The 16,449-nt window shown below is 42.3% G+C and overlaps 1 protein-coding gene across 1 annotated transcript; it reads left to right on the plus strand.

Moving 5' to 3' along the window:
* The first annotated feature begins 318 nt into the window (after window positions 1-318).
* Window positions 319-14,862, plus strand: LOC145399133 (glucose dehydrogenase [FAD, quinone]-like). The gene is made up of 13 exons (XM_080271872.1): window positions 319-457; window positions 2,664-2,866; window positions 4,073-4,262; window positions 4,774-4,908; window positions 5,404-5,528; window positions 6,174-6,230; window positions 7,142-7,255; window positions 7,711-7,867; window positions 8,593-8,750; window positions 11,994-12,171; window positions 12,621-12,694; window positions 13,399-13,550; window positions 14,712-14,862. The coding sequence occupies exons 1-13, from the start codon at window positions 319-321 to the stop codon at window positions 14,860-14,862; spliced, it is 1,833 nt and encodes a 610-aa protein (XP_080127998.1).
* Window positions 14,863-16,449: the final 1,587 nt, after the last annotated feature.

Genomic DNA, 16,449 nt, shown 5'->3' on the forward strand with positions numbered 1-16,449 from the left:
GGAGAACTGGGTGGCAAGGAGATAAGGTGAGTGTAGCTGAAAAAAAAACGAAAAAAAAACGAAGAAGGGGGGATGCAACAGTGACTGAAGGAAGGAGGACATAAAGTGTGCCAAGGAAGAGCGGCAGATGAAGCAGGAGCAGCGAAGAGTGAGGGAAGGTAAAAGGAGGAAGTAAGGAGTGTCAGAACGTGGGTAAACAGGGGGAGGAGAAAGTGAAGCAAGAGTGGGTCTCGGTAAAAGGGGGTAAGAGGTGGAAGGGAAATAGGTACAGGGAGGCAAGAGGAGTGTGAATAAAGTGGTGGGATTGAGAGCAGGGCGATGGGTAACTTGGCAGGGGCGGTGAGGAGTGTTAGCGTGGGTCTGGTGAGGGTGCTGCTGGCTGGACTACTTACGCAGGTGGCACACACGCCCTTCCACGGCACCGACTCCATCCTACCGATCTACGACTTCATTGTTGGTAAGTCCGCTTGTTGCTTTCTAGTTCTAAATCTTAATCTCAGCTTCTTGCAGTCCATTTTTTTTTTTTTACTTCTTCCTCTGATACATAGTTGCCAGTTGTGTATAAATGTAACGATTGTGGAATGAAGAATACGAGTACTTGTGACACTGAACTCTTGGCTCAGCATTTGTGTGTGTGTGTGTGTAATTCACCGGGTCGGTCAGGATCACTTGATGGTCGTGATCGTCAGCTTTTACCCTCCCGGAAGGGAGCTGAGAGCTCATATTGTCCAATCTAAGGGCAAAGCTGTGACCTTCACACACGCACACACCCGTCCCCTTGCTCAAGGGGGACAATGACCACCCACTTCGTCAGTGAAACTTTTCGCAACCTGAGCGAGGCGCGAACTCCCGTCCACCAGTTGGCAAGCGAAAAGTAAATAGAAGCAGGGTCAGTACACTGGTTTCGATCCCTGGTCGTCACTAAATACACCCAGTTATCTACTAGTGTTGGCTGCTGTGGCTTCTGTGTGTGTGTGTGTGTGTGTGTGTTAAGAAGAGTCACACGTATGCACTAATATATCTCTCTCAAATACATATCTTTTTCAAATAATGTCATCTCTACCGGGTATGTATGTTTATTTCAAAGTGTTAAGCATATGAAGGAGGAAACTGATTAGCAAGAAACTGAGACTGGTTAACAATTTACTGCTATTGTTGCGAGTAAACATCTTATCAAAAATTTATTACCAAGTCCCAACGTTATAATGTGAAAGCGTAGTATGGATAATGTGGCTATTACAAAATTACACTGTTATGACACTATTCAGAACAAATGTCACCTAAATAAGCCCAGACACAGGTACTTCAGTCAAAGTTACAGTTCAAAAGCGACAGTGAGGATACAGTAGGCGGGAGAGAGAGAGAGAGAGAGAGAGAGAGAGAATGTGTGTGTGTGTGTGTGTGTGTGTGTGTGTGTGTGTGTGTGTTTATCTGTCTTTCAGGGTCATCAGTATATCGAACTACTTCCGCTGACGATAACCAATGATCAGGCTTCCACGCAAATTACCACGTCTAATCGGCAGTTCGGGAATCTGGAAAAGTCTGTATGCTCAATTTCCTAAGCTGTTGGTGAAACAGAGGCGGGAGGGACAAGGGTAGTGGCTACTTTCACAAACAAGTATAATTACTCGTATCTCCCTCTTCTTACCCTGATTCGTTTTTGGAGGAAGGACGAGAGATATGGGAATTTTCGACACTCCTTTCCTAGTCATTCCTGCAGAAACAAATATTAGTACGACAGGGATTTGACCGTAAGTTTACATGTGAATTCAACGTCCAGGATTCCAAGGCTGAAACTCGGTAGCGATCATTACTCATTTAGGTGTGCGTGCAAATGTAAACAGCGGTGAGTGCAAATGTAAACAGCGGGTATATTCGTAGCGGCAGTGTTAGTTCAGGGTCACAGTCATTAGCCCTTCCCCTTGCCAGCTGAGGCCTGTATTTTGGTAAGAGTTGCTAGAGTGGAATTATTTATTGTCCCTATTCCTTTCATTATTAGTGTTTCCTTCTGGTACATAATATCGCCTGGTATTAGTATGAGGTGATTGAAAACTTCCAAAGACAATGATATTTACGTTCTTTTGTTCCTGTTAATACCTTCCCATAGCTTCTGCTTTCTTCTAGCTCCCTGCCGGATTCTACCTACTCTTTAATAACAGGGGAATAACACCTGCTCCTTAATAAATATTCCCCTTGTACCTACTCCTTCATAAATATTCCCCTTGTACGTACTCCTTCATCAATATTCCCCTTCTGCCTGCTCCTTAATAATTATTCCCCCTCCACCTACTTATTAATAAATATTCCCCTACTCCTTAACAAATATTCTCTTTCAACCTACTGCATAAGAAATATTCCTTCTACCCACTCCTTAATAAATAAAGAGGAAACTTTGTCAACCCTTTCAGGACGTGGGAAATACTGATAATTTTTATTTGTTACCTCTGACTTAACCCTTTCGTGGTCGGGAAAATCCTGTTCCAGGTAACGCCATACGATTTGGTTCAGCAGCAGGCGAGACATAGGAACCTAAATCAATGACCATCAACATTAATCTTTGCTGACTGTATTCTCGGAAAAAACTGGGGCCCTGCAAAACTGTCTTCATTAACGACCGTCGTGTAGTCGGTATATATAACTTTAACCATTTTTCTTGCTTACAGTGGGCGGGGGATCGGCGGGGAGTGTCGTGGGTGCCCGGCTAGCAGAGGAGGGGTCATGGCGGGTGCTCGTGCTGGAGGCGGGCGGTGACGCGCCCCTCGAGTCATACGTCCCAGGCCTCAACTTCCTACTCTTCCAAGGAGACGCGGACTGGAATTATCACACCACACCGCAGAGACACTCACTCAAGGCCTTCCGCAACAATGTAAGTCTAAAGCTTCTAGTGCCTAGGGTCAGTAGAAGCCCTCCCTATAGATGTAACCTGGTAATTACGTATACAGAAATGAAAATATGGTGCTTTGGTATGGTGCTAGTATGTAGTATATGTGGAATTTTTGTGGCAAATTATAGTGATGGTCAACAGAATGCCTTATCTTCACACAATCCACTCCCTCGTTATAGCTGTTCCCTAAGATTTACGGACGCAAGTTTGAAAATATGGAGTTCTGATATGGTGACGGTATACACTGGTACCCAAAAGACGGGGTATGGTGGGACGGTGCCTTCCCTCCCCTCCCCTCTATTTACACTCAGTTTATACTTAATGAATTACATGTACCGATTTCAGATTAAAGTTTCTGTGCCCCTATCACGGCAACGGGTTATCTAGGGAAGAAGGATGTTTTGTGTGGGAGATGGATGATTGCCGTCACTTGTGTTTTGTAGTGGTAATCACTTAAAGCCCGTCTTCTACGAGAGAACTGAGACTTTTTAAAAAATGAATTACTGTCCTCCTTAACTTCTCCAGTTCGATACCGCCTTTTTGTAATTTATTCATGCAATCCATACAGTTTTGTTTAACTTAGAAAAAATCTCTCGTAGTAAAGGGGTTAATGAAGGCTACATCCAGACCCTCAAGAGCGATATGTCTTTAGATTTGAAGAACTTTTGGGCGATAGCAAGAATAAAAATTAAGAGATGACTCCTCACTGAATCTGTTAATGGCCCTCCTGTGATCCATAAACCTAAATTTAAGCTTTCTAACTGTTATCATATCGGAGTCGGATTAAAGAACATTCATAGACTACCTTCAAGAGGTGATTGGAGGGTTTTCGATCAGGTAATGAGAGGGAAGTAGGTTACGCTGCTTTTATTCTAACCTGACCTAAAGCTGCCATCTCTCCATCTTCACTGATCAGCTGTAACAAGAGATCAACAATAAAATACGATGCTGATCATGAAGGCGTGCTATGGAAAAGATGTTGAGCCATAGTACTGTCTCTATCTTCCACCGACCTGCGTAAAATATGCTACAAAAGGACGGGCATCTGGGACAGGTTATGGTGAAAGGAGTATAGTCATCCACCCTTAAATAAGCTGGTCTACCGTAGCTTATCCCCGGGCAGCTACACCTTGAGGGGGGTGCACTGGAAATGGCTTTTATTTCTACTTCTTTCTCACGATGGTGCAGGCCATACCGTACCCCCGTGGGCGAGGTGTGGGCGGCTCCTCCACCATCAACTCCATGATCTACGTGAGGGGCAACAGGAGAGACTTTGACAACTGGGAGGCGATGGGCAACCCGGGATGGAGTTACGCCGATGTCCTACCCTACTTCAAGAAATCTGAGGACTACCGAGGGACCATCACCAATGACACGTGTGAGTGGGAAGTGCGGATTATTATTATTATTATTATTATTATTATTATTATTGTTATTACTATCATTATTATTATTATTATTGTTGTTAGCAGTTTTGACCCTGACACAATGGTGGACTGAACGCTTATTTTGTACAATAATATTCATTTACCATGCGATCATGCAAGACTTTGCCCCTAACACAGTGATGGAGTGAATGTTGATTCTGCACACTATATATATTACTGACATTGTATACTGTAGTTGTTACCCTACACTCGCCACTTAACCATACCAGTCTTTGACCTTTATGTAGTTAGGAGAATATTTAATTTTTACATAAACAAACTCGTAAGTGAAAGAACCCACACTTGATTCTCGGACCGGCCAGACTCTTGGGCAAATTCTGTTGTCCCCTTGTTCTGTTCACCCACCAAAACAATTGGAGACATGGATAAAACATCGTGAAAACTGAGTGCCCTCGTGTACTCGATAGGAATTAATCTGAATTTGTTTCCTTTCGTGGGCAGTTGCGTACCACGGGCGGGGAGGGCCTCAGGTGGTGGAGAAAAAGCGGTGGGCCACTCCGGTAGCCCACAGCTTCCTGAAGGCCGGCCAGCAGCTGGGCTTCCCCGTCACCGACCCCAACGGAGCAGAGCAGATAGGTGGGCCACTGTACCGCGTTGTCAGAGGCTTAGAAGCTCCCTAACACCTCTTCTTTAGCGATTTAGTTTCCAATTTACAAACAGCCATTCTTTTACATACTCTTTACTCTACCAAAATATTATAGAGCACGTACAAAAAAAAATATAAAACATCGTCGGACTGAAAGGGTTATGTTAAACTACTGTAAATACAGGAAATTAAAATGCATGGACAAAACAGCGATGTCTTAAGTTAGTCACATGTATCGGATTTTTCCCCTTCCATCTCCTACACAGGGTTCTCTGTGATCGACCTGAAACAGTCTGTGGCATTTATCTTACTTGTCTCTTCTGTATCTTAGCCTGCAAAGAGTTCTCGCTGATCGACTTGAATAATTTTGTGACGCTTTCTTTTTTTCCCCCATCATATACTCTCCTGCACAGGTATATCGCTCATCTGCATGAACATTTTAATGACATACATTTAACCAATTCCTTGTGTCCTCTCCTGCACAGGATTCTCACTGATCGACCTGACAGGGAAGGATGGCAGAAGATGGTCCACGGGTGACGGGTATCTCAAGCCAGCAGCCACATACCGGCCCAGCCTCCATGTGGCTCTCAAGGCGCAAGTCAACAAGGTGGGGACAGAGCTGAGGCTATGCAGGGGCAATTCGCAAGCCGCGTGTACACAAAAAGAGCCAAATCGAGCCATGACTACATATAACACGATATTTTGACGTTCATTATACTTCCACGGGTATTGTTCACACCAGGGGAGTGGAATCGATTCAATTTACGGTCAGTCTACTCGAGTCCAATACAGCCAGATCCACACTCTTATCAGTCGTAAGGAGTCGGTTCTGTTGCAAGTATTACCATGCAGTTTCTGGACTTAATATATTTTTCGTCAGCGCCCTGCTTTCTGTGATTTGAAAAACTGAAGACAGTCTATGGAGAAATCAAGAACACACTAAAGAAAACACCATCGTAGCAGAGGGGTTACTGCACTTTACACAGCACATCCCGACCTTAAATACAGTACATCTGCATAAAATGAGAGAAGGTTTAATGAAATGTATTCAAGCTCTGTTTAACTTCCGCTCCCCTCAGTGTCATGTGCCCAAAGCTACCGTATACAGCTTTATTCACACACACACACACACACACACACACACACACACACACACACACACACACACACAGACAGACAGACAAGAGAGAGAGAGAGAGAATCATACACCACTAATAAAAGAGTATAATAAGCACAATTCTCCTTTTCTCAGATCATCTTCAACAAGGACAGGAGGGCAATAGGTGTGAGTTTCCGGCAAGGTGGGAAGGTAAGAACACGTCACTCTCTTTATAACAACTAATTGCCTTTCCATATTTTCCTGCATCTCAAAAATATTACGTAATGAGAAGAAAAATTACGATGAATGTTGGCAAAGGGTTTCTGCTTTATTATTATTATTATTATTACTACTATTTTTATTATTATTATACGGTATATTACTACCACTACCAATACTACTGTTATTATTGTTTTTATTATTATTATTATTATTATTATTATTACTGTTCCTCACATTTATTTACAAGTACTTTAACTCATCAACCCCTCGAACACCTTAAGATGAGAATTGCAACTTCCTCTCAAGCATCATACTAGGGATCGCTTTTGAGTTATCGTGAGTCCACTTGATTTTCTACCTCTCTTGGGTCTACCTGCCATCTTAGTTCCTTATATACATGTCAGGGTGTTTTATTTCACGATCGCTTAGGAATTTCTATTAAAATCCCTCGCTTCATTTCTTAATCAATTTTCCCTTATGCTCTTCCTTCTCCCTCTTTCCTAAAATCAGTAAAACTAAAAGATTCGTAAAACTTTATAATGGGTCAAATCGAAGTCTTTTTTTTTTTTTTTTTTTTTTTTTAAAGGTCAGAGTTAAAGGTCACAGGTAAAGGTCGGAATTACAGTGGTTAAATTTACCTGAAAACTGTTGAGAAAAATTCGTGGTATTGCAGGTTAGAGGTCAAAGGTGAGAGAGAGAGAGAGAGAGAGAGAGAGAGACAGACAGACAGACAGACAGACAGACAGACAGACAGACAGGCAGACAGACAGACACACAGATAGACAGAGACTGTGTGTGTGTGTGTGTGTGTGTGTGTGTGTGTGTGTGTGTGTGTGTGTGTGTGTAGGGAGGGGAAACTCAAATATAAATCATCCTCTACACCTACACTACGGGTTCAGGTTCGGACAGTGATGGTGGCCAGGGAGGTGGTGCTGGCTGCGGGGGCCATAGGGAGTCCACACCTGCTCATGCTGTCGGGGGTCGGGCCAGCACAGCACCTCGCAGCGCATAAGGTCAGTCAATATCTCAAGTCACTCGTCCAATACAACGCCACTCTTTCTGCCCACTCCAAATGATAAATATTGCTGACTCTACACTTTTACTACTATTGATTCCACTCCACTCCTACTACTGGCTTCAAACCATCGATACTTCTCACCCCACACCCCTCCAGCTGCTCACTGCACACCCCTCCTGCTGCTCATCCCACACCCCTCCTGCTGCTCACTCCACACCCCTCCTACTACTCACTCCACAACGCTCCTACTCCTGATATCATAATACTTCTACTGATTTTGTATTACCGTCTCCATGCTTCTGTTGAGTTTCATTCTAGAAACAAATTGCTCGCTTTTAAACGTACGGTACTGTCTGAGTGTACGAGAGTGAAATGTACCGTCTTACAGTATGATAAAGAAATCTGGATATGAGACAACACTTAGCTTATCTGACACCCCCCTCCCTGCAGATCCCCGTGGTGGCTGACGTGGCAGGGGTGGGGCGTAACCTGCAGGACCACCCCGCCGTGTCCGGACTGGCGTGGACCGTTCAGAAGGGCGCCTCATATAACCCCCTCACCCTACTCAATCCAAAGAACATTTACGACTTTCTGAAGAACGGACAAGGTAAGCACAGTTGCCAATGATCTACCTTTTTATTAACAGACAGATCGATTGACAAAGGAATGGAGAAACAGGCTATACGCTTGTGTTCATTATTATACCAACATATCTGGTAAACTTAATTAATGTCTGATTTTACAGCATTCTGAAATCACATACTACATACCTCAAATTAGCATAATATTTATACTGTATGAATATCCCTCTCACTTCAATACCCGCATAGGTATGTGTACACAAGCAAAGGAATTCTATATGGACATACGTGCATACACATACTTGTACATTTACGGGTGATGCGCTAAGTCAATTGCTATGAGAAATTAACTGTCACCCATACTTTTAGTTCTTTTTTCTTTTCTTTTTTTTAACTTTCTGATCATAGTAGTGATTGTCCTCCTACTTTTATACTTTCTTTGATTAGGGATCCTACCTCATCCCATCATATTTTAACTGGGAATAGCGGCAGAAGGTATTATGATGATGTGTGCAGATGTTCCCCTTATTAAATTAGTTGCTGTGTACATTTCTGTTGGTCACCTAGGTCCGTGGAATGATGATGATGATGATGATGATGAGGAGGAGGAGGATGTCTGGTTAGGATACCCGAGGACCGTGAGATGATGATGATGTATGGTTACCCGAAGACCGTGGAATAATGATGATGATGATGATATACGCTACCCTATTAATTTTGGTTACAGTTTACATTTTGTTGGTCCCCTTAGGCCCGTTCACGTCCCCGGTGGGCACTGAAGCCAACGCGTGGGTAACGTCGGCCGAGGGCGACCCGAAGTGGCCAGAGATACAACTGGCCTTCGTCAGCGGCACGCCCATCATCGACTCTGGCTTCCTAACTACCCAAGTCCTCGGCTACAGGCAGGACGTAAGCTACAAACATTCATCTCTCGCTGTGTGTCATATTACTTCTGTACCTTTCCCCCATTCTGCCTACCTTTAATTTTCTTTTTATCTGCAAAACAAGTAAGCAAAACAACACTTTAATAAGGATACTTATTTTTCATTATTGGTATACTATATGATTTGTGCCTGTTGTCATGCGCTTCTTACGGCAACTCCTCGTTTAAACCACCTTATCAATTTGACATTCTTCTCTGCCATTAATTTCCCAGTTAAATACAAGCACATCGCTCAGTAAAGGTCCCTTCCTGTCTATAAAGCTAATTTGCCAGTTTCCCTATTTACTACACAAAAGCAATGGAAAAGGTTACAATATTTTAGAAAACATCCCCAACTTTAATGAGGTCTGTCTATGAACACTTCATCAAAACAAGCCTGTAGGTGACGATGGCTAGCTCTAAGCGAACCAAACTTTGGCCCATCCGAGGTACAAGTTATGCGTACCGCTGCCAATGACAGGAAGTGAGTTTTGACACTAAGTCATTTCTATATGGAGGTACTCCAGTGCAACATTCCACCTAAGAATCATGGCCCTGGCTTGATAATCTTATAGCCTTAGCATTTCGCGCAAGCAAGGTCGTACTTTTAGTGCTTTTCACATTTTCTGCACATGATAACCTTTGACCCCTGACCTGGCAGATATAGGTAATGCATGTTCGAAGCACACTTGTGGTACTCATTAACGTCTAAAAGCATGTAAAGTTTCATTTGATTCCATCCACCCACTGTGGCGCTGGGGAACTTGAAATTCACGGAATGGCCCACCAGAGGTAAAACTGTCTGCCAGCGCTGCCAGCAACTGGAAATGAGTTTCCACACTAAATGTCATTTTTGTATGAAGGTATTCCAGTGCAACATTCCACCCAAGAATCATGGCACTGGCTTAATATTCTTTGGAGCTGCAGCATTTCACATGTGCGTAGTAATGATTTTAGCTTTCACCGTTTTCCTATTTGATGACCTTTGACCCTTGATCTGGCCAATGAACCACATAGGCGTATCGAATTGCTGGGGAGTTAGGAGGCATTTTTGGAAACTGGTACTGGTTGTTAAGGACTCTAAGGCCAATGTTTGCAGGGTTGCCACTCAAAAACTAGAGCAGAGAGAGGAAAAATGGATGGCACACATCAGATAGGGAATGACCTCAAGATTATGCCTAAAGTATTCAGAGCTTTCTACGCCCACTAGTAATGCTTCTACAGCTCAAAACGTGAGGTACGAAAAAAAAAAAAAAAAAAAAAAAGTTTTTTCGGCCGTTGTTAGGCAACGAATAGTTGTTTAGCAACCAAAACCTTGCAGACACAACTATACCTCATACCAATTAATCTGGCCAGGCGTGTATGGCAACACTGTTCCTGCCGAGATTCTGATTGGCTGGAAATGTTTGTTCGATTTCGTTGTTGCTGAAACTGATACTCTTTTTATTATCAGATATGATACTGAGTTTATCCAAAATACAATCGTCAAAAGCAATAAGAAATCCGTTATATACTTAACAATAATGAAATTTGCGTAGGAAGATAGAAATATGAGTCAACAAAGTATTATAACAGTCCAAGTCAAGGTCAGCATTCGACCAATTCCTTTAAATCTCCGACCCTCGATAATATAACAGGAAACCTGCTTAATCTAAGCGTTGGTGAAACACGCATTTAAATTTTAAGATCCGTCCGTACCCTTAAATCGTGCCACAACTCTGAATAATTAAAAATTCTAATGAAAAGACGAGTTGTGCGGGAAGGGAGGTTTGAAAAAATTGCGAAAATCAAAGTAGGCTAAAGGAAAACTATTTCATTATATCTCCTCTATTATCACAGTACGGACTGATCTTAAAATTTAAATGTGTGTTACACCAACGCATAGATTAAGCAGGTTTCCTTAATTTTCTGTTTTATTATCGAGTGTTGGAGATTTAAAAGAATTGTTCGAATGCTGACCTTGACTTTGACTGTGATAATACTTTGTTGACTCATATTTCTATCTTCCTACGAAAATTTCAATTTTGTTAAGTATATAACGGATATCTTATTGCTTTTGACGATTGTATTTTCGATAAACTCAATATCATCTCTGATAATAAAATGAGTACCAGTTTCAGCAACAACGAAATCGAACAAACACCTCCAGCCAATCTGAATCTCGGCAGGAACAGTGTTGCCATACATGCCTGGCCAGATTAATTGGTATGAGGTATAGGTCATAGGATGGTCATTGTGTCCAAGTTAGGTCGGAATCGGTTGATTCTGAAGGGTAGAAGTGTCTGCCACAATTAAACAATAAACCATGCAAGAAAACTCGACTAACAATAAGGGCAGCATGAGCGGGCCAACAATTTATATGAATTTAACTAAGATCAGGAGCAGTATTCTCGTGCAGTAAGTATGTCCCATAACACCTCTCCAATAGCTATTTGTTTCTTTGTTTTTTTATATGGCTGGTTAATATCCTTTTGAACGTTATTAATCCAGATGTGGCCATTTTGGAAGGATTTATGTAACACCGAACAGGAAAGTAAGGTGTGATAAGCAAAATATATCGCTTAAGAAAATGTGTTAGGGAGCTTCCTTAACGGGGGAGAATACGGCCTGGCTCACATCAAGAGCGTCAAATGCACATGGACGACTGCGCAAGTATTATTAGACTGGTTATGTCCTAAGATTACATTTTTTACGTTATTTTTGCTATCTCCAGACGACTCTATTCAGCTTGGGAGAGACTTTTCAAACTGGAGAGGTTAGAGAGAGCTTTCAATAGTCCCTTAAATAAGACTATGGTAAGCTAATTGTTGAAGAGCACCATGAATAAACTCTAAAACACGCCACTGTACTAAGGGGACATTTATATTTAAGGACTTTACCAACACCCGATCATGTTCGAGCTGCCAAGTGAACATATTCTACCAGTATTTCTAAGAAGTTTACTACAGACAGGACAACATGTTATAATAATATTTCCATGGATTATACTGTATATAACAACGATTTAGTATTGTATCAGTGTCCTATGGAATTGTATACTAACAGGAGTGACATAGGTTTCTCATATTTCACTGAATTTTACCGTACAGAGGGACATGTGAGTATATTTTATCACTATTTTTAAGGATGTTACTAATATCGGTTCACATTCAGGCAGCCAGGACGTATTGACATATTTTATCACCATTTCTACGGATGTTATTAAAATCGGTTCACGTTCCGGGCGCCAGGTGTTCCAGGAGTACTTCGGAGGGATCAGGGGCCAAGAGGGCTTCACACTGGCCCCCTTCCTGAGCCGTCCCCTGAGCCGCGGCGCCGTCACCCTCGCCTCCCCGGACCCCAACCATCAGCCAAACATCGACCTTAACTTCCTCGCCCACCCCGGCGACGTGGCCACGCTCATCAGGGGTCAGTCACGGGCAGGGAATACGCAGAAACGGGCACCAAAGCAGAAACATACTGAAACACACACACACACATACACACACACACACACACACACACACACACACACACACATAGAGAGAGAGAGAGAGAGAGAGAGAGAGAGAGAGAGAGCAGAATAAAGGTAAGTTTCCTCATATAAATGACACTGAATTCTATCCACAAATAAAGCTGACTGTCGCTGTGTGGATATCTGTCTTTCTATTCAGGTGACTGACTTTATTCTGTGAAGTTGTCTGTCTGTGTCTTGCTGTGTCTGTCTGTGCGTGTCTGCCTGTGTCTTTCGGTATCAGTGTGTCTGAAATTTTTCGTGAGCATGCCCGTCTGAATCTTTCTGCGTGACTGATAAATAGTGAAAGAAAAAAACCCTTCTAGACAGTTAAGTAGCAATTGAACCTCCCCTCCCTTTGCAGGCATCAAGCTGGCCCTGGCTGTTGGAGGCACTGACGCATTCAAGCTGGACCACGGCGCTAAGTTCTATGATAGGGTGAGTGCTAGTACAGATCGCACGGAAATCCTAAGAACACTAGCTCCAAAAAGTATCGCGCAAGAGGACTTCGATGATATCCCGAACAGTTAATACAGCTCATGATGTCCCACAAAGATTAATATTAACCATCTGAATATTTGCATGATAACTAACTAGGAAATGTCACAAGCATACGATATAATACATCCTCACGAAAGCTGGTTTACCAATATGGGGTGGAATCATCAGGGATTTTGCAATAGCCACTGCCTTTGGCGTCAGATTCCCTTGCGCTAGGTGTGCATCTATTTTTTTAAGCAGGTGTACAGTCATGATCTGTTTTTTCAGTTATTCATATTTGTCTGCCTCCAGTGTATTCTATAATATATCCATTTGGACATTTAGTTCTATATATCTTCGGTGGCTCGCTACTGGAAGGAAACGAGCTCGATTCTCGACTGGTCAGACTGGTAGACAAAGTCTGTTTCCCGTTGTCGATATTCAGCCTGCAATACAAGTCGACACAGAGCAAATTCGACCCTGCAAGTCTCGTTCCTGGGGAAGATTAGGACTTAGCAAAAAAAAAAAAAAAAAAAAAAAATGGTTGTCTTCATCCAGTCCACAGGCATAATTCTAATACCGGTACTTCCTTTTCCGCTCCTACCTCCCCCCTCTCCTCCTCCATTCACACTAAACCAAAACTGCGCCCCATTTTTCGCCAGCCGCTGAAGGAATGCCAGAATGAGGGCCCTTTCACAGACCAGTACTGGGCCTGCTACGTGCGTCACATGGCCACCACATCCTACCACCCCGTCGGCACGTGCAAAATGGCGCCAGAGTACGACCCTTTGGGAGTAGTGGACCACAGGCTCAGGTGAGAATAGGCGATGAGCTCTTAGTGGTATTTTCGTCACCTATAGGAGGTTTTCAAACACCCTTTGCTTAGGATTACTACACCACACTAGTCTCTAGTATGTTATTTGCGTTTTTTCTTTCTTTTACATGAACATAAATTGCACAAAAATCTGTAACACCATTAACGTGCCTTATGCAAAAATAACTACACTCCTTTCACTCTACCTTGGCACTGATCTCTTTTGCAGCTTATTTTACAAAGTAGCAGAATGACAATGCTACGGCTCTAAATCCTTTCCATAGCACTTCTTCGTGACTACCATCATATTCTAGTGTTAAGCTAGTATTCAATAAAGGGAGATGATGATTTTAAGTCACGTAAGAGTAAAAAGAGTGTAGTTGCGAAGAGACTCTAGGGAGCCTCCTTAACCCCTTCTGTCCGATAACTTCCCTTTTAATTCACACACCGCCAGTCGATTTACTTCAACCTACAGACCTTTCGAACTGAAGAGCTTGGGTATAGCCTATAGGTCAACCTGCTCATTATTAAGAGGTTCTTCTTAAGATGCACAAAATCGCCTCGTAGTAATCCAATTGAAGTTAAAAGGACATCGCCGTAGTGAAGGTATTAACGATGCGACTGCAGATCTCACACACATTCCACTTATAGTTAGCTAATACTGTGGAGATTATATGACACAACGTTTCTTTTCCTGCTGTCATTAGATGTGGTTGTGACAGGCCTACTAATAAAATGCAAGTATTTAGCGGTAGGTGCGATGAAAGAAACTTCTGTGTCTGCGTCGGAGCTTAGAACGAAGGAGATAGTTTTTTTTTTTTTTTTTTTTAAGGGAAAAATTACCCGACCTTCAATGTTTCCAGTGTAAGGTAATATTACAAATAGAATGTGTAGATCAGGTTACTGGAGGGCAAACTTAACCCCTTTGACCCGAGAACGTAAGTTTCATTCTTGCTAACTCCAGAAGTTGTTATTCAGGTTTCGAGGGATTTTTAGAACGGGTGATGTTAGACGTAGTCTTCATTAGCTAAACCTCTTCACGACTGGAACTCCCCCCTAAGTTAAATAAAAACCGACTGACGGTAACAAGAAAAAAAAATCTTGTGAAGACTTAACATATGTACGATAAACCAGATGTATGACTTACATGTGTGATTGCAGGGTGCGGGGTGTACGGGGTGTGCGAGTGGTGGATGCGTCCATCATGCCGCTCATCGTCACCGCCAACACCAACGCCGCCACCATTATGATCGCTGAGAAGGCCGCAGACATCATCAAGCAGGAGTGGGACGCCCGCGTACACAAACCATGACCTAAATACACATATCTACGTCAAAACCACCGATGCCAGCGACCCCAATGTACTGTCTTAATACCTACTGGCTACATTATGTCTGCAAAAAGAAATAAGCTGAGGTGACAAGGATCTTGAAACAAATGCCGATGGACATATAAGCACGCACAAAGTTACTTGTTATGCTGTAACCCCTAATAAACAATAACCTAATTCCCTATAAGACTGGGGACACAGACCGTTTACGGGTATCCCTACGCCGGTACGCAGGGGTGATCATTTGTTTAACACCATTTTCATCAAAACTGTTTTATCATCATCACTTCTTTCGCAGTCAGTTCCAATGCCCAAAAATCAGTATCAAAACAGTCAAACATCTACTAACCATCAACCTCAACACGTCTGCTTTTGCGATGCGTCTGGCTCCTTGCGTGCATATGGTTGTGTTGCATTCATGAAATTTACGGTAACATGATTCCAATAGCCTGCTGAATACTGAACATTTAATTCACAAAACTGCATCAGCAGGAATAAAACAATACATACCTCCTTCCTGCACCATGGCAGACTGGTAGGCTACTGTACCTGACCGAAGATTTTTCCGTTTGGGAAAATAATTCATTACGTGTCAGTTCTTATTGTGCCAAACAAGTACCGGTATCTTGCTAACGTTACTGGTATCATTTGATAAAGTTACATTAAGATGTGAAGATCAGTCCGTAGATGGGTACCCTTGGATGGCAAAATCTAACTTTATAGAAATACCAGGAACTGAGTCTTGTTAAGTGTTGTATCTTCGACAAAACGTAATCTTCTGCTACCTCATGATGTTAACAGCGTAGCCTATAGTAAGACTCAGTCAAGGACACCGTATATTTTACGGTAAATGCTTACGCTATTACTCTGCCAAAAGTGATTCGCACACGAGTAAGAAGCGTGATTTAGTACAGTACAACGTGTCGAGAGCTGCGCAGGAAAAAACTAAGCATTCTCAGCTAACAGTTCCTTCAAAGTGCCATATACTTGATAAGCCAAACCAGTGTTGTACGCACCAGTTTCCGACTAATCAGCTCTCTAAGTCATCTACTGAAAATCTTTGGTAGAGTTCATTTTTTTTTTTTTCTTTTTTGTGGTGGTGGCAAATGACAATTAGAAGCAGCCTACTCGTACTTGTCATCTACCCTACGGTGTTTAGGTTTCTTATGAGTTAGCCTTACGTAATCTTTATTTATTTAAACAAACTGAAAACTACTGTACACCACTAAGATAACATGTAAAATGTTTTTAATACATCAGCTTAATAAAAACACTTTTTCATTACCTTGGCATTGCTGCTATTGCACTTATTACCATATCCTCTTGGCCCTCATGCACAAACTAACTTACAGTCAACCTCCACGTGTATAACTCATTTTTTTTTTTTTTTTTTTTTTTTTTTTGTAGGATGAACATAAATCGGGAAGTATATACCTACACTCTCCTCTCCCTGTCTTGCAAAAACGAAATCTGAGTTACAGAAAAGGTGATGGTAAACGTGTATCTGAATCTCAAACCTGGTGAGTATGCAATGCTCATGTCTCGAAATTTCTCATTTTTACACAATGT

The sequence above is a fragment of the Coenobita brevimanus genome, chromosome 47 (genome assembly GCF_032717465.1).
Source record: "Coenobita brevimanus isolate Jiangsu-jjx chromosome 47, ASM3271746v2, whole genome shotgun sequence".
NCBI lineage: Eukaryota > Metazoa > Arthropoda > Malacostraca > Decapoda > Coenobitidae > Coenobita > Coenobita brevimanus.